The sequence below is a fragment of the Hyla sarda genome, chromosome 4 (assembly GCF_029499605.1).
Source record: "Hyla sarda isolate aHylSar1 chromosome 4, aHylSar1.hap1, whole genome shotgun sequence".
Classification (NCBI taxonomy): domain Eukaryota; kingdom Metazoa; phylum Chordata; class Amphibia; order Anura; family Hylidae; genus Hyla; species Hyla sarda.
The window spans coordinates 238,341,462-238,367,968 of NC_079192.1; the positions used below are offsets into that span (position 1 = coordinate 238,341,462).

Sequence of the window (26,507 nt, forward strand, 5' to 3'; positions counted from 1 at the left end):
CAGTATTATTTAAAAGTAAATGCAGGGACACAGGTCCCAGCGCATACGCCCTTCAGTCGCTGCATGTCATCCAGCAATCGCTCGCTCCCCAGCGAGTGCTCACTCCCGCTACCGTCTTCCTCCTCAGTGTACCTGCGCAGTGCTAGCTGGATGACATGCAACGGCGCGCATGTTAGATTAGCTGAAGGGCGCATACGCTTGGACCTGTGTGTCAATCACACAGCTGTCCCAGCATTGCGGCGGTGAGGCATCGCTTACCTCAAGCCATGCCTATCCGAACCTTGGTGGCTCTGATTAAAAGCAATTTTTGGGGTCATTAAAGCATGCAACTATTAGGTAAAAACATTGCTATACCCCCACCTGCACACAGTACAAAAGCTGTGTGCAGGTTATTGCACCCAGATTTCATGACAGTTGCGCTTTAAACTTGGGAATCTTATATAAATCTTAAATTTAAAAGACTCCATGTAATCTAATCAAGACTGAGGCCCTATGGTTGTCGACGTCATATTACCTGTGGAATTGTCACAAGAATCCAATGAAACAGCTTGGAGCGATAACCATAACTGATTAAATGAAACATTCGCACTTTCACAGTCAGGGGCGCTGAGAGGCAGGGGCTGGAACAGGTGATATCTTGCCTGGCGGAGGACCGCCAGTTCAATGCTCCCCAGAATGGGTAATCAAAATATTTTAATAAATTCAAAGTGAATTAAATAAAAATTACATAAAAAATCTGCCACATTCAGACGCTCTGCGGCAGTGATTCTAATAGCGATGCCTGTAATCTGCATGTCATACTGAATAACAGTATTATTTCACTCCCTATACGTTTTTGGACAAGGCAAAGTGTTCTACACCCCTATTGAGCCTCTCTGTAGACCAGAAATAGCCGTTTTTAATAGCAATTCACTGCGAATAAATTCGGTCCGAACCAAATTTTCAGAAATTCGCTCATCTCTCAATATATTAAGAAAATGCTTATTTTTTTTAATAAAAATATATATATATATACATTTTTTTTCTAATGACAGTAATGCTTTGGCTTAAAAAATTATATTAAAAGCCTTAATACCAGGAATGGATCATAAAGAGAGGACAAGCATAGAGAAAATGTGGTAGTTGAAACTGAAAAAATTTCTCCAGTTCTGGTGCTTCTCCCAATACAGTGGTGTTCTCTATTTCTTCATCATTCATACATACAGTGGTACCAACCGACATCCTATGGGAATCGGGTACTCCAGGGCTGCTGACCCGCTCATATGAAATGCCATATTAGATGTTATGCTCTGAGCATAACCAACTTTGGTGAGCACAACTGAACTTCACCTTTACATTAATTTTGTTATATGGCATAATGCACTAGGATCGAGCTTCTATATTTTTCTGTCTTTTCAATTTGACCAAGCATAAAGAAAAGACTTGCTTCTCTTCCTTGTAAATCCATTCCTAGATTTGCCTTTAAAAACTACATAAAAAGATACCTGAATATGTCATTTTTTATGCAAATTAGAATTTACTTACTTCATTGTAATCTTGAAAAGTTTTTATTTACAATTAAAAATATTTACTGTATTTTTGCAGATTCAAGGATTCAACATTAAGAACAACCAATTCTCCTATGCAAGTGACTGTACTTCTTTCTTCACTCGTGCAATCTGGATGGGACTTGTGTCCTCTATTATCCTCTTGTGGATTCTTTCATATGGAGTTTTCATGATTATGCAGCTAACAACAAATGATAAATTTGATGACCCCAAAAGTCAACCGCTGTCTGTTCCTCAAGGAGAATAGGATTCTATGCTTTTATTGCAATTAATGTATTCTTTATAGCAAATAGTTTCTTCTCTAAAGTGGCTAATTACAGAGTCCAACCCACTATTGTTGGAAAACGTTTTGGAAGTATGATAAATAAATATTACATATTATTCTATTTAATTTCTATAATCTAAAAAAAAAATCTTTACAAAATGAGAATCATTTCTCCATGACAATAATTGTCCATGTGTACAAAAGCCCCAGAGAGTTCTTGTAAAAATAATTTATTAGTCCTAATTTACTAAAAATGTTGTTCATTCTTTTTTGTGTGAAATGTTGTTACAGGCTTGCTATTTTCACATTGCCATTATGGGGTACTGAGTGCAGAATGATGGGGGAAAAAGTTTTTATTTTTTATTTTCGCACCAGTTAAAAAGATAACAAAATGTGAAAAAAGTAAAAGGGTCATTCCGAATGTACTGCATAGAGGGTGTACTGACTTTGAACATTTACCAAAATATAGCTAAAATATAAATTTCTATTATAGTATAACCTTAAAATCCTAATACTAAATGTTACGCCGAGCGCTCCGGGTCCCTGCTCCTCCCCGGAGCGCTCGCGGCGTTCCTCTCTCTGCAGCGCCCCGGTCAGACCCGCTGACCGGGAGCGCTGCACTGACACTGCCGGCGGGGATGCGATTTGCATAGCGGGACGCGCCCGCTCGCGAATCGCATCCCAAGTCACTCACCTGTCCCGGCCCCCGGCTGTCATGTCCTGGCGCGCGCGGCTCCGCTCCTTAGGGCGCGCACGCGCCAGCTCTCTAAGATTTAAAGGGCCAGTGCACCAATGATTGGTGCCTGGCCCAATCAGCCTAATTAGCTTCCACCTGCTCCCTGGCTATATTACCTCACTTCCCCTGCACTTCCCTGCCGGATCTTGTTGCCTTGTGCCAGTGAAAGCGTTTAGTGTTGTCCAAAGCCTGTGTTCCAGATCTTCTGCTATCCACATTGACTACGAACCTTGCCGCCTGCCCCGACCTTCTGCTACGTCTTACCTTGCCTCTGTCTAGTCCTTCTGTCCCACGCCTTCTCAGCAGTCAGCGAGGTTGAGCCGTTGCCGGTGGATACGACCTGGTTGCTACCGCCGCAGCAAGACCATCCCGCTTTGCGGCGGGCTCTGGTGAAAACCAGTAGCAACTTAGAACCGGTCCACCGACACGGTCCACGCCAATCCCTCGCTGACACAGAGGATCCACATCCAGCCTGCCGAATCATAACACTAAATACCTAAACAATTGTGAACAAAAGATAGGTACACCTATATCAAAAAGTGAAACTCTATGAAAGAGATCCACATAGTTGTCAATCCCATATTTTCCGACGCATTTCCCCATATGTCAGATAATAATACACTTCATCAAGGGATATTATAGTGAGTAAGTGGAGAATTTAACTGTACATAAGATTATTCCATCTCATGAATACAGAGATTATATCATACATAGATAAAATGACAAAATATTATTATAGCAAATCACATAAAAAGCACAATAGCCAAACAGGCCAAAACTTGCTGATGGTAGGTATTTTCATTGGTGCAGTGTCATTAGTTGGATCAAGAAACTCTTAGCAATTACCTTCACATTGTATTCTTCATTCCTAGAAAAAGGAGAAAGGGAGACACATCACAACAATGACACCAATTTGCAACAAATAATCCAACAAATAGCAAAGGAAAATGCCACATACTACACATATAACATAGATTGGAATAATCTTATGTATGCCTTATACAGGCAAAAATATCACTTATGGTATACAATAGATGAGCACTCATGAGGACTATATATACATTATTCAAGATTGTTTACCCTCATATCGATCAGTGCGGTATTCTAGATAAATAAAGATAGATTACTACCACGAAAAGATTGGTTCATATTATATGAAGAATATTGATAAGTTACCTTCAACCGTACATCCCCCTCTCAAACGGACAGTATCACCAGATAATAACGTAAGTATAAATCCAGAGAGTATCACCTCAGAGCAGGTGCGGACACAGACAGCAGAGGGCCCCTGTGCAAAGAATGTGCCTGCCCCCCCCCCCCCAGCACTGTGCCCCCTCTTGTACATAGACCCCACCGGGGGGGCCTCCACTTACCCCGCATGTGTAGTGTCGCCACTTGCCTTGTCCACCACAGGTGGGTGGAACGGCTCCTGAGGTGGGCTCCGGGTGGCCCCTGTCCCTCTCAGTGTGCGGCCCAGGGACCGTGAGTAATCCCCCAGGTCAGCCTGACCCGTATCTAGCTGGGAGGCAGAGGGCAGTGCTCTCCTTTACATTCGCACCCCTGGACTTAGCACAACACCCCTTGGCACCCCCTGGTTCCTTGGCTTCTTATCCTTAGTGATAGAAGTGACTTACAGGCAGGGCCAGACTGGGACCAAAAATAGGCCCAGGAATTTTAAAATAAACAGCCCATTTTTATGGTGGGGGTCTGACTCATGGGACCCCCACCAATCACCTTGGTTCAAGTGGCTCCCCAGATGTTGGAAAGCTGCAACTCCCCTCATGTCTGAAGTGACTAGAGCTGATGGGACAGTCAGGAGACTACACAATGATATCAGTGACTACAGCTCTGATGGGACAGTTAGGAAAATACACAATGATATCACTGACCTGAGTGACATCTTCTCTGTTGTCTTTACTTTTCTTCTTCATCTGGTCCAGACACCAGGATTTCTTCCATCTTCTCTGCAGAGTCTGACACCTGGACATCATTGGTTACTTAATTTGTCAGTAGATCCTCATTAAAACCTTGCCAAATACTGTACCCCCTGAATATAATACTGCCAACCACTGTACCCCCTGAATACTGCCAACCACTGTACCCCCTGAATACTGCCAACCACTGTACCACTGAATATAATACTGCCAACCACTGTACCCCCTGAATACTGCCAACCACTGTACCCCTGAATATAATACTGCCAACCACTGTACCCCTGAATATAATACTGCCAAATACTGTACCCCCTGAATACTGCCAACCACTGTACCACTGAATATAATACTGCCAACCACTGTACCCCCTGAATACTGCCAACCACTGTACCCCTGAATATAATACTGCCAATCACTGTACCCCTGAATATAATATTGCCAAATACTGTACCCCTGAATATAATACTGCCAACCACTGTACCCCTGAATATAATACTGCCAAATACTGTACCCCTGAATATAATACTGCCAACCAATGTACCCCTGAATATAATACTGCCAACCACTGTACCCCCTGAATATAATACTGCCAACCACTGTACCAACCACTGACTCACCCCATACACCCGATGCAACCCATCCTCAGTCTCCTCATCTCCCCCATACACCCCATCCTCAGTCTCATCCCCCCATACACCCCACACAACCCATCCTCAGTCTAATCATTACCCCCATACACCTCACGCACCCCATCCTCAGTCTCATCACCCCACACAACCCAACCTCGGTCTTCGCATCACCCCATACACCCCACATACTCCATCCTCGGTCTCCTCATCACCCCATGCACTCCATCCTCAGTCTCCTCATCACCCCCATATACCCCATCCTCAGTCTCCTCATCACCCCATACACCCCACGCACCCCATCCTCAGTCTCATCACCCCCATACACCCCACGCACCCCATCTTCAGTCTCATCACCCCATACACCCCACACAGCCCATCCTCGGTCTCCTCATCACCCCATACACCCCATCCTCAGTCTTCTCATCACCCCATACACCCCACACACCCCATTTTCAGTCTCCTCATCACCCCATACACCCCACACAACCCATCCTCGGTCTACTCATCACCCCATACACCCCATCCTCAGTCTTCTCATCACCCCATACACCCCACACACCCCATTTTCAGTCTCCTCATCACCCCATACACCCCATCCTCAGTCTCCTCATCACCCCATACACCCCACGCACCCCATCCTCATTCTCCTCATCACCCCATCCTCAGTCTCCTCATCACCCCATCCTCAGTCTTCTCATCACCCCATACAACCCATCCTTAGTCTCCTCATCACCCCATACACCCCACGCACCCCATCCTCAGTCTCCTCATCACCCTATCCTCAGTCTTCTCATCACCCCATACACCCCATCCTCAGTTTCCTCATCCCCCCATACACCCCACGCACCCCATCCTCAGTCTCCTCATCACCCCATCCTCAGTCTTCTCATCACCCCATGCACTCCATCCTCAGTCTGCTCATCACCCTATGCACTCCATCCTCAGTCTCCTCATCACCCCATGTACTCCATCCTCAATCTCCTCATCACCCCATACACCCCACGCACCCCATCCTCAGTCTCCTCATCACCCCATCCTCAGTCTTCTCATCACCCCATGCACTGCATCCTCAGTCTCCTCATATCCCCATGCACTCCATCCTCAGTCTCCTCATCACCCCATGCACCCCATGCACTCCATCCTCAGTTTCCTCATCACCCCATACACCCCATGCACTCCATCCTCAGTCTCCTCATAACCCCATGCACTCCATCCTCAGTCTCCTACTCACCCCCCATACACCCCATGCACTCCATCCTTAGTCTCCTCATCACCCCATGCACTCCATCCTCAGTCTCCTCATCACCCCATACACCCCATGCACTCCATCCTCAGTCTCCTCATCAACCCATATACCTTAAGCACCTCATCATTATTACACAGCTGACACCCCCCCCCCGGTCCTTCTCATCAACATTAAACACCCTAATCACTACACCCCTGACCCCCCTTCTGGTCCTCCTTATCAACATTACGCTCTCCCAGACCCCCAATCCTCCTTATCATTATACCACCAACCTCTTCAACACCCCTCCTGTGTGAGGCGGGAGGGTTTGCTGCTCCTGTCGCTTCTGCTGGGGTCAGAGGTCATGACACGTGACGTCAGGGGCTTGGAACAGACATGCGTGCCTGCGCGGGGCACGTCTGTTCCCATCAGCCCCTGGCCTGTCCGTCTCGCCCGGCCGGTTTAAAGGTAAATGACTGCTGTCAGCGGCAGGTCCGGGACCTGTTGCTGCAGCATTTAGTATGAAGTACTGGCAGGGGGCCCTGCAGGGGCCCAGACTTTGAGGCCCAGGCTGTGACCTGGGCCACTAGGTGGGCCCCCTAACACGCTGGGCCCCTGTGCAGCCGAACCGGCTGAACAAGTGATATGTCCGCCCCTGCCTCAGAGGTAACAGAAATAAACTGTGTTCAAAGGCAAATAATATACCTAACAGATAACCTCTCCATATATGAGATCCAAACACCCGTGGTATTAATAAACAGTTACCTTAGCAACTATCAGGAAGTTATCTCAGCCCATAGATAAGATAAAGCCAGGTAATGCCAGACCTAAATATAACAGGTAGAATACTATAATAGTTGTTTTACCATTAGTGTACCATCCGCTATGTGCAGTCAACTGTCCTTACCTAGAGTTAAATAATCCAGATAAGGAACCAGATAGTTGCAGGTTTATGATTATTTCCTGCCTCAACTCATCAGCCAAGTCTACAATCAAACATACAGCATCTGAGAAACTGTCCAAAACACCATAAGCAGAGCTATAACTGGCAAATAACCATGATGATACTCTACCTCCACTGCTAATCACTCACTGTCCACGACCAATCGACCCTCCGATCCTGACTGGTGGCTTATGTGTCAGGATACAGCTCCTTTATATATCCCTCACTGTGTATGAAAGTTTGCACGTGGACCCAGACGCCACCTGCGCCACTTCCGGTCCGGCCTCCCATATGCGTGTCACTACCGCTGTGATGGGTTCCACACCTCACTCTGAATGATAATGTGTTCCGCTATAATGCATTCCACGTCTCACTTAACCCGATGTATTACTGATTGCTACAGCCAACTCCATGGAAACCAACAGACACTGATTAAATACATGGACAGCTAACGTCCAGCGCTTACAATCAGCGCTGTGCCCAGGCTGTACCAATATCTAGTGATTTAATTCCTAAATACCAAGTTAGTAGGGGGTAAGTACAGATTAATCAAAGATTCATAAATAAGTCTCCTAAAAATGAGAGATAATTATACTTAAGAGATGAGGGTATACATGGTTGTTTATTACAGAGAAAATTAACACATTTAAGACCACCACTGTAATAAAATATTACATGTATCCAAATATATAGGACACAATATAAACAAAAAAAGAAAGTGTCAATAAAGCATCTAACTAATATGATAACCCAGAAACAAAAATTTGGTATTTTGGAGGAGGAATTACCAGATGTGCACTTGATGGCAAATCTGTTAACAGAGGGAGAAAGAGAGATTGGTCGGGGACCGTTTACTGATTTGAAACTAAAAAAAGCACAAGAGCACCCCCCCCCCCAAATGGACACGACTAATTTAGATGTTTTCCTAGAGGTTGTGACTAGAGAGTTGGAAAGAGTTTCTAGGTGGAATGATCAGATTAAATCCAATATTACTGATAGTGAGATGACGGCCTTGAAAAGTCTTGAGAAAGATTTCAGCATTACAATTAAGCCCTCAGACATAGGGAGGGATTTGGTGGTCTTGGATACTATTAAATATTGTGAAATTGTTTTAGCTCTACTAAGGGATTGTGACTCCTTTTGTATTATTCCCAGGGACCCCACAGATGTATACAAGGAGGAATTAGAGCACCTACTTGTATGGGGCCTAGAACAGAGACTAATTTCACATCAGGAGTTCAAATTTATGTATCCAAATGACCCCAATTTCCACCTTCAATGCCCTCCCTAAAATCCACAAAGGGGTGTCCCCCTTAAAGGTATGCCCCATTGTGTCGGGAGTGCATTCCATTACACAAAACGTTGGTATCTATTTAGATCAATTTCTGAGAAGTTATGTTTCCTCAATGCCATCATTTATCCGTGACACCAGTGATTTATTGAAAACAATTGATGGCATCAATTGACTTCAATTGATGTAGAAGCATTATATAGTTCTATTAGACACAAAGATGGCTTAAAGGCAGTGGCTTTTTTCTTACAGCCTGGAGGTATCCAGTTCCGCACACACAACGAATACATCATCCAACTGCGTGATTTTTTGTTAAACCACAATTTGTTTTTATATTTGACTCTCAATACTACCACCAGGGGGATGGCAATGGGGAGTCCAGTGGCTCCCTCATATGCAAACCAAACCTTGGGCTGGTGGGAGAGTACCATCATTTTGGAGAGGAAGAGAGCCGTTGGAATCCCCATATCATCTATTGGGGGGGGGGGGTGGGTGGGTATATAGATGATGTATTTGTTGTGTGGTCTGGAACTGAGAACCTCTTTAGGGAGTTTGTGAATGACTTGAATCACAATCCCCTAAGTCTTAAGTTTACTTTTGACATACATTCTAATGAGTTGCCTTTTTTGGATGTGCTGATCAAAAGGTGAAATAATGGTTTCCTAGAGACATCTACTTTTAGAAAGTCCACAAAGACAAATAGTTTATTACGTTGGGAGAGTCATCATCACTATCCCCTCAAAAGGGGTATACCACCTGGGCAATATCTGAGAATCCACTGTAACTGCTCATCATTGGGGACTTTCAGGGAGCAGGCAAGGGACCTAATAGACAGATTCATCCAAAGAGGCTACCCTATGCAAATGTTTTCATCTGCCTATAAAAGAGCCACTGCCTCCGAAATAAATGATCTACTTACTCCCAAGGAAAAGACTAGTGGAGATGGTCAGGTCAGCTTTGACAATCAGGTAGGAAGAGTTCAGGCCATTTTGAGGAGACATTGGCCTATCTTGTTGAATGATAATGACCTAACGCAATTTTTACCAACTTTTCTCTCAGAGACAGATTAGTGCAGAGGCATTTTCAAGGGATCAAGAGGGAAGGTACATGGTTAGATAGGAAACCCCTTAGTACATTTCGCTGTGGCAAATGTAAAGCCTGTATTAATGTACAACAGATGAAAAGTTTTTCCAGTGTGGTGACGGGTAAGAAGTATGAAATACACAATTTTGCTAATTGTGACGCCAAGGGTTTGGTGTACCTGTGTACATGTACCTGTCCATTACAGTATGTGGGCAAGACAAAAAGAGCTTTTAGAAAAAGAATCAGAGGACACATGTGTGACATTAAGAACAGAAGAGATACCCCACTAGCACAACATGTTCTTGAGAGACATGGAGACAATAGCGACGTTATTGCCTTCTGTGTAATGGAAGTGATCCGACATTCTTCTTGAGGAGGGAAATGGGATAGGAGGATTTTGCAGAAGGAGGCTGAGGGGATTCATAGGATGGATCTGTTACACCTGAAGGTCTGAATGAACGTCTTATCTTCAGTTGTTTCATCTGGGATAGCTCATTGGTAATAAATACATTTGTGTTCGGGGCTCCATAGATGTACTAATAACAGGAAAGATTGCCTACATACCTATACAAGATCTTACCCTATCATAGCGGTCTGAGTTGTGCCATAACCGCACAATGAGGCCACGCCCTATAGTGAAGGAATAAAATAAGGGAGGGTTGGGAGGGTCCCACAAATGACACATGCTCCGCCCCTGTAGGAGAGGGGGGAGTTATATACACACGCCTCCACCTGTTCCCAATAAGCCCCACCTGGAAGTTTAGGGAGCGATAATTACTTCCGCCCCTCACACAAATACAGCGTTGCGGGCTTTATACTTGTGTTCGGGGCTCCATACATGAACTAGTGACAGGAAAGATTGCCTACACACCTATACAAGATCTTACCCTATCATAGCGGTCTGAGTTGTGCCATAACCACGCAATGAGGGCCCGCCTATAGAGGGCAAAAAGCAACCATGCTAGGATAAATACAATTCCTGAAATAACACATCCTACACCCAGCATCAATCTTCACATACCCGAAGTAGACTATACCTAGTGTGCTGAAAGAGTAGCCCCGACCAACTAGTGACTACTAGAGGTGGTAATCATACCTTGGAAACTGTGGTAGTAACGTTCATCTGTAAAGAAACGACCTGAAAATGATAACATTCCCTGCCAAATATACTAACTGAACTGTACCTATTACCATCCCTACTTGTGACATTACTTCAAATGGACACGGAAAGGCTAACTTCATGCTATTTAAGAGGCAAAAACTAAACTGACAGGTAAATGACAAGAAATACCTATCTACCTGATAGACCGTGTGGGTCATGTCGTCTGACAAGGTTCACGAAGGCACCTTACCTGATTGAGACTGTAACAACAGACATACCTAACTAGCCAATGTACTGAGCCAACTGGACTTGGTAGTGATGACCCGTTGCCGATGACAGCTCCCTGCGTGAGCAACGTACCTGTAGATGTGACCAGTGTTTAGGTGAACCATCATTCCTGTAGACCTGAGAGGTCTTTGTGACACTGTCGTGCCTGAACCGTCACAGGTCCCCGCGAAACCATCGAACCTATAGACATTACAGGTCTTTGTGAAATCATCGTGCCTGTAAACGTAACAGGTCTTTGGAAACCACTTTTTAATTTTTTTTATAAATAATACGTAAGTGTGAAATGACATAGTGAGATTGTATGCGATCTGAAACATGTCAGATTACCTACACAACCATGTCAAAATCAATTGCTCTGAAATGAGACAGCAGCAACCCCGATTCAATCCCCGATCCTAAAGAAATGAGTCATGTTACTGTGTATTAAATACACAATATCTCTGCAACTAAATGCCGGCCCTCCTTAAAAGAGAACATGCAACTATGCCGGATAGTTGAATCTGTGTACTATAATGAAATGATAACATAATCGTGAAATACAAGAGACGAGGTTGTATCTGACCTGAAAACGTGTCAGGTCATAACAAATATAACAAACGACAAAATTGCTCTGAAAACGAGTCAGTAGCAACAGGGTCAGGCAAGGAGTCAGGAGGAGGAGTCAGGCAACAGGGTAACATCATGGAGTATTCCTGACAAGAAATCTGTATGAAGATGGCATGTTGTTGTGAAGGCGTGTCAGTAACAAAAATGACCAATTGTGTCCAATACCCTAACCAAATGACCTACATCCACTGTATGCACCGCATGAAACATGTTAACCGTATGTATGGCATAACCTGCTAACAGTATACCCAACTACAAATCGCTACTCAATATGTTATTGCTCTGAGACATGTCTGTAACAATAACCTATGTGGTGCATCCCCCCTGCAGACGTGGGAGGTTTAAGAATATGTGCTCGATATATCTGCTATGAATGAAAGCACAATATGAATACTGTAATAGTGTATTGTAAATATATGTACAACCAAAGGTGCAACTGCTATTCAACACTAGGAACGAATGCACATAATAACCTACCCGCATACAACTATGGTAGTATGCAACAAATGCTGTGTACTGGTGCATGTATCATACACAAGCTGGGAGCGTAAGTACCGTGAAAATGTAAGGAATGTTATGAATTTATGATCTAACACCATTATGAGTACAGCATACACTCCTAGAAAATAAAGTGTAAACAATATATATCTAAAAAGATAAAAGACAACATGCAACTATGCCGTATAGTTGAATATGTCTGCTATAAGTAACTTATAACGTGGTCGTGAAATACCATGGAGGAGGCTGTATCTGTCCTGAGAACGTGTCAGGTCATGACAATTAACCACAATGTAATTGCTCTGAAAATTTGTCGGTAGCAACCGACATTAACCCCTTAAGCTGAAGGAGTCAGGCAAATAGGGCAACATCCTAACAAAGCTGTATAAGCTTTCCGTATAAACACTATGCACGAATATGCAGTATGAAAGCTACGAGCATGAGTACAGTAAAGCTACGGTAGCATATGTGTAGTGTAGACTCTAAGGATGGAAATGCAGAAAAACTATTACCCATGTGCAGCACCACAAAATAAAGCTATGAACGTAACCAGACTATGAGCGTAATGTTCAACTATGCCGGATAGTTGAATCTGTGTACTATAACGAAATGATAACGTAATCAAGAAATACAACAGACGAGGTTGTATCTGACCTGAAAACGTGTCAGGTCATAACAAATACACAAACGACAAAATTGCTCTGAAAACGAGTCAGTAGCAACCGACATTACCCCTTAACCTGAAGAGGAGTCAGGCAACAGGGTAACATTGTGAGTATTCCTGAAATTGGTTGCTCTGAATGTGAGTCAGTAACAACCGCGATTCAACCCCTAATCCTGAAGGAACGAGTCAGGTGACCGGGTATTGAACAGCTTATTAGTGCCACTAAAATGATGACCACCCTTTGAACGAGCACCTGTGCTGGATAGTTGAATATGTGTACTATAACTGACTGATAACGTAGTTGTGAAATACAACAGAGAAGGTTGTATCTGACCTGAGAACATGTCATGACAATAAACAACATTGCGATTGCTCTGAACGAGTCAGTAGCAACCGACATTGACCACTTAACCTGAAGAGGAGTCAGGCAATAGGGCAACATCCTGACAAACCTGAGTGAAACTTTCCGTATAAAGACTGTGCTTGCTATGAACATACGTACAGTAAAAGCTACGGGAGCATGTGTATAGTGTAGACGCTATGGATGAACATGCAGAATAAATACCATTACCCATGTGCAGTAAACGCTATGGATGTTAATGCAGAGAACATAACAGAATGAATGCTACATGTACGCAGAATAAGTACTACAACGTGTCAGCATAATAATTACTACCATCATATGTACAATATACATGACGTGAGCATGTCTGTGGTATGAATACAATGAGCGTATATGTGGTATAAATGCTATGAGCATATAGTGGTATGATCCTATCAGCAGCATAATGCTGTGAGTATACTTGCGGTATCAATGCTAAGAGCGTATGTGCATGATGTAGGCCATGTGTATGTGCAGTATAAACGCTACAAGTACATGTGCAGTATAACCGTCGAGCATATGTGTGGCATGAGTGCTATGAATTAATATGTGGTATGACGCTATGAGGTATGAGTACTATAAGCAGTATAATGCTGTAAACATGCTATGAGCGCGTGGCCACAACTGCACGAAACAGCATGACACTATGTGTGAGAACCGTATGAAATCTGCGTGTATGAATGCGGTGAACGTGTGAACAACAAAACCATGACCGTGTGACCAATATATCTTCCATGAGCGTATGAACCCTGTGTGTATGAATGCGGTGAACATGTGAACAACTTAAGAACCGTGAGCGTGTGACCACTATAACTACCATGAGTGTATGAACCGTATAATTGCCATAGGCAGTATACTGCCATAACCAGTATGAAATACCATTAACATATGAACCGAATGACACTTTGAGCATATGAACCAGTGATAAGTACGAGGTGTTTGACTGCCATGAACGTAACATGGATAGAAAGAATGTAAGAACATGAACATGCCCAGAATATATGAACAGCATAAATTCCAAGTAAAACAGCAGCGAGTGAGAGAATAACCATGAGGTGAACAGCATAAACGAGTTTGCACAGTATAAATGCTGTGAATATATCGTCAGTGAGTATATGTACCGTATAATGATATTAGTACATGAAACTGTATACATACTATGCGCGTACGAGCAGTGGGCCATAAGCGTACAAAAACTATGGAGAAAAAAACTGTTCCAGGTTAAACCCCCCCAAAGCATAAGGGGGCACTCCCTCCGTCTGGAGAAGAAAAGGTTTAGTCTAAAGGGGCGACACGCCTTCTTTACCATGAGAACTTATGGAACAGTCTACCTCAGGAACTGGTCACAGCAGGAAAAATTTACAGCTTTAAAGGGTACCTTTCATCAAAAAAACTTTTGATATATTATAGATTAATGTATGCAGAATAACTTTCCAATTGCATGTTATTAAAAAATATGCTTCTTTCTATTTAATATTCCACTTTGAAAAAATGACCACTAGGGGTCTCCCTACCAGTCCTTTTTTATAGATTTCAGACTCATGCTGGAGTCCTAAATCTAAGACTACAGCCGGAACACAGACAAACTCAGCACTGCTCCCTGCCAGTCTGAAGTCTGAAATCTATAAAAAAAAAAAAAAAAGGACTGGTAGGGAGACCCCTAGTGGTCATTTTTTCAAAGTGGAAAATTAAATAGAAAGAAGCATATTTTTTAATAACATGCAATTGGAAAGTAATTCTGCATACATTAATCTATAATATATCAAAAGTTTTTTTTTTATGAAAGGTACCCTTTAAAACAGGATTAGATACATTCCTGGAACAAAATAACATTAATGCTTATGAAGAAATATAAAATACCATCCCTTCCCCAATATCGCGCCACACCCCTACCCTTCAATTCCCTGGTTGAACTTGATGGACGTATGTCTTTTTTCAACCGTACTAACTATGTATGAATTAACCATGAGAGTACGGATGATAAGAAACTCATGGAGTTATCAAACCGTGAAGATGCTCTAATCGTGTGCATCTTGTACCAGTAATGTGTGTATGCCCATTATACGTTCAATAGTTTTTTATTGAATTTTACAAGGAAAAACAAACACAAACATTTACAATGGAAAAAGAGAAAGATAGAGAGTGGGCGCAGCCACTTCAGCCATATTTGTACAGCATAACAAGCTCAAGAGATGTATGAGAAGTGCACTGGAATTTGCGGTATAGCGAGGAGGTCCCTCTTCGGCATGTACTTATGGGGGGGGGGGGGGTATGGCCGAGTCGAAGCTATACTCAAAGCATAGAGAAAGTGGGCTAGAAACCATCAACAAAACTAAGAGTAACTCATCCCTATAGAGATAACAACACAACTGGGTGTACCCTTGACTATAACTGTGAATAATTGAGGGGAGAGGAGGGAGATGAAAGAAGACCTGAAAATAGTATACGTCCAGACAGAGTGAAGGGGTTGTTATGAGACTAGTGTCATCTTGCTATATAGAGGTAGTATGGCTGCCGCTAGGGGCGGCATTTAATATGTAAATATGCGGATGGTCTGACACGTCAGGAGATAACAGCAGGGAGATGGAAGCCTGGTACAGTAAGCTTCGGGAAAGTAAGGGTTCTGAATGGAAAGTTAAATATTATCTAGTGGGAGGAAGTGGGGGGAAATCACCCAAGGGGGCCATTTCTCAGAGAATTTGAGCATTGAGCTTGATCCTCTGGCAATAATATATTCAAAGGCATACGTGGTATGAAGCTTCTGTAGGACCATATCAAGTGTAGGTATAGTAGCGGTTTTTCAATGGGCTGTCAAGGCAATTTTTGCTTTAATAGAAACAATACAAAACATATATCTGTGTGTATGTGGGATGTCAGAGAGGTGAAGAAAGAGGAGTAAAGAGTGAGGCGGCCAGGAGAAAAAGTGTGGCATATGGGAGTTCAGCAAGCCAACAACTTCCGACCAGTAGCGAGTAACCAGTGGACATGACCATAAGATATGTATCAATGTGCCTTTTTGTCCACAGCCCCTCCAGCATCTATCGGAAGACCCAGGGTACATTTTGGAAAGCCTATCTGGGGTAAGATACCATCTCATGACTGTTTTATATGCAGATTCCAGATGCGTCGCACAGAGTAAGGCCCTTTTAGTATGCTGAAAAGCCTTTTGCCAATCAGAGTCCAGAAAGGAAATATCAAGATCTCTCTCCCAGTGCTTTAAGGGGTACGATTTGGTGAAGTTGTCAGAGTTAGTATAGGCTGTATATAATGGTTTCAAGCCTCGTTGAAAGGAGGAGAAACAATGGGCTGTGTATCTATCGATAGAAAGGGAGGAAGGAGTAAGCGTTTGTAAGAAGTGTCTGACTTGCAAGTAAATATAGAATTCCCTGTTTGGGAGTAGGAATTCTGTAGCTAGGTCAGCATAATACCTGACGCCATCCTTGCCAGCTATTTGGCCGATCGTAGCGACTCCACATCTTTGCCAGTGTTTTAGAACTAAACCTGGAATAGAGGATTGGACAATAGAAAGGGGCATGTCAATCGTTGTTGGCACGCCACGGGGTGGAGCGGTCGACAGATACCGCTTCCAGGCTCGATAGGAAGTTTTAATCAGGGGGTGACGGAGTGGGGGGTCCGGAAGTCGCAATAGTGGAATGAGCATGAGATCCTTTAATGAAAGCGGGAGGATAGAAGAGGATTCCATATGTACCCACGTGGAGTGTAGAGGAGGGGACCACCATTGTTTAATAAAGGAGACCAGAGTTGCTACATAATAACCTCTGATGTCCGGACTGCCCAGTCCACCCGCCCCCTGGGATTTTGCCAGTAGGGAGCTATTTAGTCTAGGGTGTTTATTGGACCAAATAAAAGCAGAAAGTAGTTTTTGGGCAGAGTGGAAAAAGGAGTCAGGTAGGGAGATGGGGAGGGAACAAAACATAAATAGAACTTTGGGGAGGATAAACATCTTAAAGGTGGCAATACGACCTGTCCAGGAGATCTCAGACCTAGATAGGCGTGAAACGTCCGCTTTGAGGGTTTGCAATAGGGGCTCATAATTCAGTGCATATAGGGACGAATGAGGGTAGGAAAGACGTACCCCTAAATATGAAATATCTTGGGTTCTCCAATCAAAGGAGTATTCTAATTTTAAGGAGTCGACCAGGGGGGAAGGCAAATTTAGAGGGAGGGCCTGTGTTTTAGAATCATTCATGGAGTAGTAGGAGAGACGCCAAATACGGAGATTACGTTCAACACTTCCCGGAGAAATCTCTGGGGGTCAGATAGCATCAGTATCACGTCGTCTGCATAAAGGGAGACTACATGTTGCCGGTCTCCCACCACCACTCCACGAATGTCGCTATTTATTCTAAGTGCCTGTGCTAGGGGTTCGATGGAAAGGATGTAAATCAGAGGGTAGAGGGGACAGCCCTGCCTGGATCCATTGGTAATCTGGAACTCCCGAGACAGGGTACCATTAACCAGCACTCGGGCTGAGGGGAGGGTGTAAAGAGCTCGAATGGCCACGAGTATCGGGCCATCAAAACCCATCGTCCGTAGAACCGAGAAGGCGAATGACCAGCTAAGCCGATCAAATGCCTTCTCGGCGTCGAGAGCAAGGCGCAGCGCGGAGGAGTTTTCCACGTGGTGGAGGATGTCTAATAGGCGGCGGGTATTGTCCGCCATCTGACGTCCAGCTACAAACCCGGATTGATCTGGACTGACCAAATCAGGGAGAATAGGTGCAAGTCGTAGGGCTATAATTTTGGCATAGATCTTTATGTCCTGGTTTAATAATGAGATTGGGCGAAAGTTTTGTGGGAGGGTAGTGGGCTTGCCTGGTTTGGATATTGTCGTGATTAAGGCTTGTAGATTTTCGCTAGGGGGGGGTACCAGTTGACATAAGTTCATTACAGAAGTTAGTTAAGTGGGGAGAGATAAGGGGAGAAAGGAATTTATAATAGGAACTGGTGAATCCGTCAGGGCCTGGTGCTTTATGTAAAGGAAGGGATCTTATTACATCTTGGACCTCCGACACCGAAAAGGGGGCATTAAGAGTCAGGCATTGTTGCTCAGTTAGGGTAGGTAAGTGGAGGGCGTTCAAGTATTGGGTTATCATGGACTGGTGGTCAGGTAGAGGTTCGAGAGAGTCTTTTAAATTATAGAGGGAAGCATAAAAGCTGGAAAATCCATTAGCTATGTCAAGGGGGGTGAATAGTTTGGTTCCTGTGTTGGGATGGAGAAGCAAAGGGATACGAGATCTCAACTGTTTGGCTTTCAATCTCTGTGCGAGCAACTTACCCGCCTTATTGGCCTGAGAGTAGTAGCGAGCCTGGGTCTTCCGATAACTGAAAAGAAAAGGAAAAAAGAGGCGCGCTCCTAGTGTGATACCGTCTGTGTATAGCGGGCACGTGCGGGTTAATGCACCTTACCGTAGCTGGTTGTGCTGCGGGCACAACACCTTTGTCTGCCTTCAGAATCGCATGAAGCCGTTGATATCCAGAGTCTGATATCCTAGCGTACGGCGGTGTTAGGTAGGTGGCTGCCTCTGCATCCTTAACCGTGACTGGCAGGTCCGGTTTAGACGTGTAGAAATTGGGAGAAAAAAGCTGGGATGAGATACGGCGCCTCCTCCGGTCTGGTTGGTATGGTGATTTGGAAATAAAGATTTTAAAAACTGCCTTTTGGAGTCTCTTCACCAGGTCCCAGCAGCACAGATTTACTACTTCTTCACAGCTCCTCTTTGGCCAAAGAGGAGCTGTGAAGAAGTAGTAAATCTGTGCTGCCGGGACCTGGTGAAGAGACTCCAAAAGGCAGTTTTTAAAATCTTTATTTCCGAATCCCCATACCAACCACACCGGAGGAGGCGCCGTATCTCATCCCAGTTTTTTTCTGGGTCTTCCGATATGCCTTTTTGTATGATGTAAGCATAAGTAGCCTCAGATCATTGCGAAGAGTGCTGAAAGTGGCCACAGAGTCAGAGGATGGATTATCTCTATTAGCTTGTTCTGCAGTTTGGAGCTGAGAGAGAAGTGAAGTTAGATTCTGGTCTCTTAATTTTTTGAGATGTGAGCTATATTTTATACAGAGTCCTCGCATGACCGCCTTATGGCAGTTCCAAAGCGAGACAGCACTATTTACTGAACCCAAATTAGAAGATAAATATTCCTTAACATCCTCCTTAAAGGGTTTTTTTTTTTTGCTAGCCCGTCCCCCCCCCCCCCGCAACGGCACTAGCATGTTCCCTCTTCCCCCGCCCCCCCCCCCCCCCGCCCCGCATACCCCGTTCCCTCATTACACTTGCAGTTACTGCAGAGTCCGGCAGCGGGCGTGCAGGGACAGCGGCGGCAACGAGGCGGCGGCGGTGATGTGCGGGAGGAGTGGCCTCCCAGCCAGTGGCCGGGGAGCCAATGCGCTCGCTCCCGCCTGTCTGATTGACAGGCAGGGAGCGAGTGCAGCCTAACTGAAAAAGGACTGATTGCCACTCCAAAATCAGTCCTTTTTCAGTAGCCGGTTTTTAAATGTAAATTAAACCTTTTTAATGAAAAAAAAAAAAAGTATATTAGAGATATGTTGTAGTACATAAGTACTACAACATATCAAAAAATAAAGTTGGTGACAGTGCCCATTTAAGCTTCTGGGAGTATTCCTGGTGGGACAGCAAGAAGGGGCTAATGCACCATAAATAAGTATTAGGTGAGGACACTTTATCATGTAGAGAAAGAGTGATGGGAGCGTGGTCAGACCACGTTATAGGTGCAATGGCCGTATCTGCAAGGGAAGACAATAGGGACCTATCAACAAGTAGCATGTCCAACCGGGAATACGTGTTATGGCTTTGAGATAAAAAGGTGAAAGCCCTCTCCTCGCTATGGCTAGATGCTAAGCGTCATATAACTCCTGTTTCCAAGCCCAATCCGATAGGGACATAGACTGGGTTCGAGAGGGAGCAGTAGAGTCAATCTTGGGATCCATTAATAAATTAAAGTCGCCTCCCATGATTAGGGCACCCCAGTTGCATTGTCGTGCCAAACGAATGACCTTATTTAGGAACCTAAGCTGATTGCGATTAGGGGCATACACTGAAATAATAGTCAACCTAGGAGAATTTACTGTACAACAAAGGATCAGATAACCCCCATGGGGGACAGGGATAACCTTTTCCAATGTGAAGGAGAATTGTTAATGGTTATAAAGGTGCCTCTCGTCTTGGAGATATTATGGGAGTGGAAAATAGAGGGGAAGGAGGGGAGTTTAAGTCGAAAGGCATCTTTTTCTAACAGATGTGTCTCCTGCACACACAAGATAACAACGGAGAGAACTGGCTTCCTTCCAAATATGGGAGCGTTTGTGGGGGGAATTCAGACCATTTGCATTGATGCGACTCACTGAGCGAGCGTGGAGATGAAGTGAGGGCCGTCGTCTCGGCGCTATCTTGCCTTCCGCGGCTGGCCCGGGTGAAGCTGAACTTCTGCAGAGTCCCTTGCTTCGGGAACCGTTTTCTGTGGCCAGCCATGGTCTTGAGGGATATAGCAGTTGGCAGAAGCAAAAATTCTGGTGGTAGTTGAAGGGGAAAGTCGCTGATCACGGTCTCAGACACGGAGCTCTCTCACCGTGCGGCCAGTGTCCTCGGCAGCCAGGCCACACCCCTGTATGCCCATTATAAACCAAGCGTATGAACCGTATGGATACCATGATCGTGCAAATTATGTGTATTACACTGTGTATACTATGATTTAATTAGATGTAGCCTATGTTATATCTCTACAGAGCACTGCACCCTACTGTATACCGTATGCTTTATTGAAACAAGACACTCTGCAGAGCATTTGTACCACCACACACAGCATATGCTACCCTGCAACGAGATCCTCTGCAGAGTATTGCACCCCACTAAACACAGTACTTGCCACCCTGTGTTACAACGAGACCCTTCGCAGAGCACTGCACCACACACATGCTAACTGTAACGACCCTCTGCAGAGCATTGCACTATACCCTATATAATATGTTATATTGAAACCATCCCACTGCAGAGCATTGCACTAACTGTATAAAGTTTATTTGTAATGAGACCATCTGAGAATATTGCACTATACTGTATATAGTATATATTATTTTGCAACGAGACCATCTGCAGAGCATGGCACCATAGCTGTATATCATGTATACGGTATTGTAACAAGACCATCTGCAGAGCATTGCACATTAACTGTATATCATGCACACTATATAGTAACAAGACCATCTGCAGAGCATTGAACCATAACTGTATATCATACAGTATGCGGCTGCACTAGATGCTGAGGCTGCGCCACCCCAGCACCGATTTAACTCACCTGCTTGCCACTCCTGGACCCCACTACTGCTGCGGGCAGAGCCAGCCAAAACCATACCTGCCCTATATTACCTTATAATCAGAGTGAGACACAGCATCCCCAGATAAGACAACCAGCGGAGCTGCCAGGGATGCCGCGCCTGCACCCCCCAAGCCAGACTCATGATCAGCGAGGCCTCGGCACCGTGAGCAGCAGCTCTGAAGATTTTTGCTGGAGATTCAAACACCAGACTGCCACAGGAAGCAGAGGCTTCCACAAACAACATGTGCTCCGCCCCTGTAGGAGAGGAGGGAGTTATATACACACGCCCCCACCTGTTCCCAATAAGCCCCACCTGGAAGTTTAGGGAGCGATAATTACTGTCATATACCGGCGGTAGGCGAGTAGGCGGTAGCAACGGGTTCGGCAACAGGCAAGGCAATACACACTATAGGAATGCTTTCTCAGAGGCACTAGGGCACAAAGATATGGCACAAGCAGGAAGGGGCAGGTGCCTTTTATAGGGAAGGCAGGAGAAGTGAGGAACCAGCGCACCAATTACCGGTGGGCTGGCCCTTTAAATTTACTGAAGGTGGTGCGCGCGCGCCCTAGAGAGCAGGGCCGCGCGTGCCAAGAGGCAGAGAAGAATGGCGCAAGGAGCGGGGAGCCAGGTGAGTGGAGCTGGGACGCGGTGCGTGAACGGGGGCCAGCCGTCACGGCAGCCGCGTCCCTGACATAAGGGAACCCGGGCTCCCGGTCAGTCACACTGATGCCGGGATCAGAGATCACTGATAAGAGATGCCGGGATCCCGGGGCAAAGGGTCGAGGGAGCGGGCGCTCCGGTCCGGGGACGGGGACCGGAGCGCACGCCTCAACAATTACTTCCGCCCCTTGCACAAATACAGCCCTGCGGGCTTTATACATATGCAGCTACAAGCCCTTGGGGTTACCCATTGTCGGACATATATTGTGTCTGACTGGCAGTACTTCCATACATGTCTGTATGTGACCCTTAACGATGTAGGAGGTTAACCATGTAATTTATTAGCTCTAATGAGCATTGTTCGTTTTTTGTTTCTGGGTTATCATATTTAGTGATGAGCTAATTTTTCAAAAATTCGATTCAGACGATTTGCCAAATTCTGCAAAAAAATTTGGTTCGGTTCAATTTTTTTCGTGGCAAATAGCTATTAAAAACCACTATTTCTGGCATGCAGAGAGTCTCAATAGGGGTGTAACACGCAGGAACATGCATAGGGTGTGTGCTGGGTTACTGAAATAATACTGACATGCAGATTGGAGGTGTCGCTATTAAAATCACTGTCACAGAGCGGCACAATGACAGAGCCTGGAGGTGGCATCAGTATGAGGCGACCATATAGTGGTTGACTGACAAAGCGTGGTGGTGGCGGCAGCATGAGGAGAACATATAGTGGCTGAATGACACAGCCTGGAGTTGGCGGCAGCATGAGGAGAACATATAGTGGCTGATTGACACACCGTGGAGGTGGCATCAGTATGAGTAGAACATGTAGTGGCTGAATGACACAGCGTGGAGGTGGCGGCAGCATGAGGAGAACATATAGCGGCCGAATGACACAGCGTGGAGGTGGCAGCAGCATGATATAAGATATACAGCAAAGTTGGTATCACTTACGTTTGCCCATTATTTAAAAAGTTTTCTGGGTTTGAAAGGATTTAAATGTGGTGACACTATTTTTAATCCATTGACAACACAAACAGCGACTCTTCATACAAGAGGAACAATCAGATTCCCCTGAATTCAGGATGGCTATAGGGTTCTCATTTTAAAATCTACTGGGTGTAATTAGATTACAGAGATTTTTTGAACGCCTATAAGTTACATGTGGTGTTTTTGGAATTATCTATTTTAATCTCTTAAGGACGCAGGGCATACCTGCACGCTCTGCGCTCGGTCCTGGTGTTTAAAACGGGGTCACGCCGTGACCCCGCATCACACCGGGTCGGTCCCGGCTGCTATTCATAGCCGGGACCTTGGGCTAATAGCGAACGGCACCGATCGTTGTGCCGTGCGCTATTAACCATTCAGACGCGCCAATCAAAGTTGATCGCCGCATCAAAAATGAAAGTAAACGCTTTCCGGCAGCTCAGTTGGGCTGATCGGGACTATCTAGATAAAATTGCGATGTCCCGATCAGCTAGGACGCAATCGGAGGCCCCCTTACCTGGAGACAGCCTGGAGTATGTGGCAACATAAGGAGAACATATAGTGGCTGAATGACACAGTGTGGATGTGGCAGCAGCATGAGGAGACCAAATAGTGCCTGAATAACACACCGTGGAGTTGGCGGCAGCATATAGTGGCTAAATGACACAGCCTGGAGTTGGCGGCAGCATGAGGAGACGATGTAGTGGCTTAATGACACAGCCTGGAGTAGGCGGCAGCATGAGGAGAACATATGGTGGCAGAATGAGACAACCTGGAGCTGGCATCAGCATGAGGAGAACATATGGTGTCAGAATGAGACAGCCTGGAGGTGACAGCAGCATCAGGAGTCCTGAAAGTCACCCGGTGACAGAGTGGTGCGGTGGGTGGCAATACCAGTACCCGATGATGAAGGGGGATGAAAAAAGGAGAACTTGGCATCAGATGAGTGGCATCAGGCAGGTGGCAGGAACAGAATAGTAGCTGAGGCAGGGAGGCAGAAGGAAACCGTTTCTTTTGTAAAAGTGTTGGTGTGCACAAGTAAGTATTGAGGATATGCGTTACATAAAACTTTTAATAATATGCTTAGGATAAAATATATGGACACAATTTTTTTTTTAAATCAAACAATAGGAAAGGTGTGCAAAAAACACCATTTGCCACCTACACCACCAAGTATTGATGTGATGCAAAGACCTCTAAAAGGGGGAAGGGAACAACATATGGTCCATTGTAACCGGTGGGGGTAAAAACTTCCCCTGTAAGGCCCTACTCTTTCCCTAATAATTCCCTTCTTGGCAAGTGTTACTCACTCTAAAAAGGGTGGCCCCACACAGGAAAATCTCTCCACCTCTATTTCCACCTAAAAACCCTGGGAAATGGTACTGTTTGTAAGGAGAAATAGGGAGAGGTTCCTGTGGCAGGCCGCCCTTTTTAGGGTGAGTAACACTTGTAAAGAAGGGAATTAATGTGAAAGTAGGGCCTTACTGGGTAAGTTTTTACCCCCACCAGTTACAATGGACCACACATTGTTCCCTTCAACCTTTTAGAGGTCTTTGCATCACATCAATACTTGGTGGTATAGGTGGCGCATGATGTTTATTGCACACCTTTCCTTTTGTTTGATTTCAAAAAAACTTTTGGGTACATATATTTTATCCTAAGAAAAGTAAAGTTTTAGCAAACTCAAATACTCAATACTTACTTGTAGTCTGATGGCGAGGAATGTCTGTAACTGGGGAGCAGCACCTTAAACATGCTTTGCACTATCCATATTTGTGACGTGTTGATGTGGCACCATGGTCAATCTACTCTGATGCCTAAGGCATTGGTGGGTGGAAATCCTGGCTGATCCATGCCTGATTCATCATCACAAAGGTCAGTCTCTCCACATTTTTCATGGACAGATGAGTTCTCCTTGGGGTTACTATGGCCCCCGCAGCACTAAACAGAAGTCCAGCGGATCTTCAAAGTGTGTTGGCATGGTCCTGTTAAGGTATGCCATCACCTGCTGGTTCAGGTCCTGCTCCAGGTCTACCTGCTGCTGATGAGTGGCTTCAGTATGCTGGTGAAGAAAGCTACTCATCAGTGACTGTAGACTCAGGCTGTTGATGATGGAGCTGGTACTGCTCCTACCACCCCACCCCTCCCCAGCAGCCATGGCAGTGGAAGGTGAGCGCAGAGGGCCCCTTGAGTCAGACCTGCGAAAGGATGGACGATGGCGCAGATAGGCATTGGCCAACTGACTACGTAGGATGTCTCTGTAGTAGGTCAGTTTGTCCTTCCTCTAAGTGGGTGTGAAAAAGGCCCCCATTTTGTGCCGGTAGCGAGGGTCTTCCTGCCCCCATCGCCAATTCATACTGCCACGGTGTGTCTGGGTATTCTGTCTTGCCTTCCTCATAACCCTCTAGCTCCTCTAGCTGCTCCTCCTCTCCTATCAGATGACTAGAAAAACCACCCATCTTGCAAAACCTAAACTGTGTTCCACTGTGCCCCCCCTCCTTCTCCTCCTCCAGTTCAGCCCCCACAGGACTCATGTGGCCGTGAGATGTAGGCGCCACCTCTCCAGTGCCCTGGCCAGCCATAGTTTTCAACACGTGTTGTAGTAGATGAAGCAGTGGAATGATGTCGTTCATCCCGTAATCCTGGCAGTGATGGCTTTTCTCTGTTCATATAGGTGCTGAAAGAGCTTTATTCATCATTCAGTCATCATTACAAGTCAAACAATAAATTACAATCACACAAAGCATGGCAGTCCAATATACAGCACAGGTTTCCTACGCTATACACGGTACCACATGCTATACTAACACTCCGCTCCATTACTCGATATCGAAGAAACAAAGTTGAAAAACAACAACATATTACAGTCTGTGATCAGGGAGGGGCGTGGGATCAATGGGGGTAGGGCAGATCACAGGGTCAATCTACTGGGTAAACTTATGGGGAGGTAGGGGAAGCAGAGGGGCATTTTCTCTGTTTGCATAGTCTGTCCAACATATGAGGGTGGAATTCCAACGCGTGGAAACGTCGCAAATCAGACTATGTTGGGGGATGCCGTTCTGATACTGCAGCTCAAGGAGGGTGTGCTTTGCAGTGTACGAGTGGCTGAAGTGCATGCAAAGTTTCCTTGCCATTGTTAGGATGTCTTGCAAATGGGGGAACACTTCAGGAAAAGCTTAACAACCATATTGAACACATGTGCCATGAAGGGTGCATAGCTCAGGTTTCCTTGTCGCAGCGCAGACAAGATGTTCTTGCCATTGTCGGTCACAATTGTTCGCATTACCACTTTTCGTGAAGTAAGCCATG

At 45.2% G+C, this 26,507-nt stretch overlaps 1 protein-coding gene across 1 annotated transcript in view; it reads left to right on the top strand.

Moving 5' to 3' along the window:
- Positions 1-1,926, top strand: part of LOC130366977 (V-type proton ATPase subunit S1-like) — a 116,307-nt gene extending 114,381 nt beyond the window's left edge. Inside the window, exon 11 of the mRNA XM_056569363.1 lies at positions 1,585-1,926. Within this exon, the coding sequence (XP_056425338.1) occupies positions 1,585-1,794 (210 nt within the window). The 3' untranslated portion in view covers positions 1,795-1,926. The remainder of the gene's footprint in view (positions 1-1,584) is intronic.
- The last annotated feature ends 24,581 nt before the right edge of the window (positions 1,927-26,507 follow it).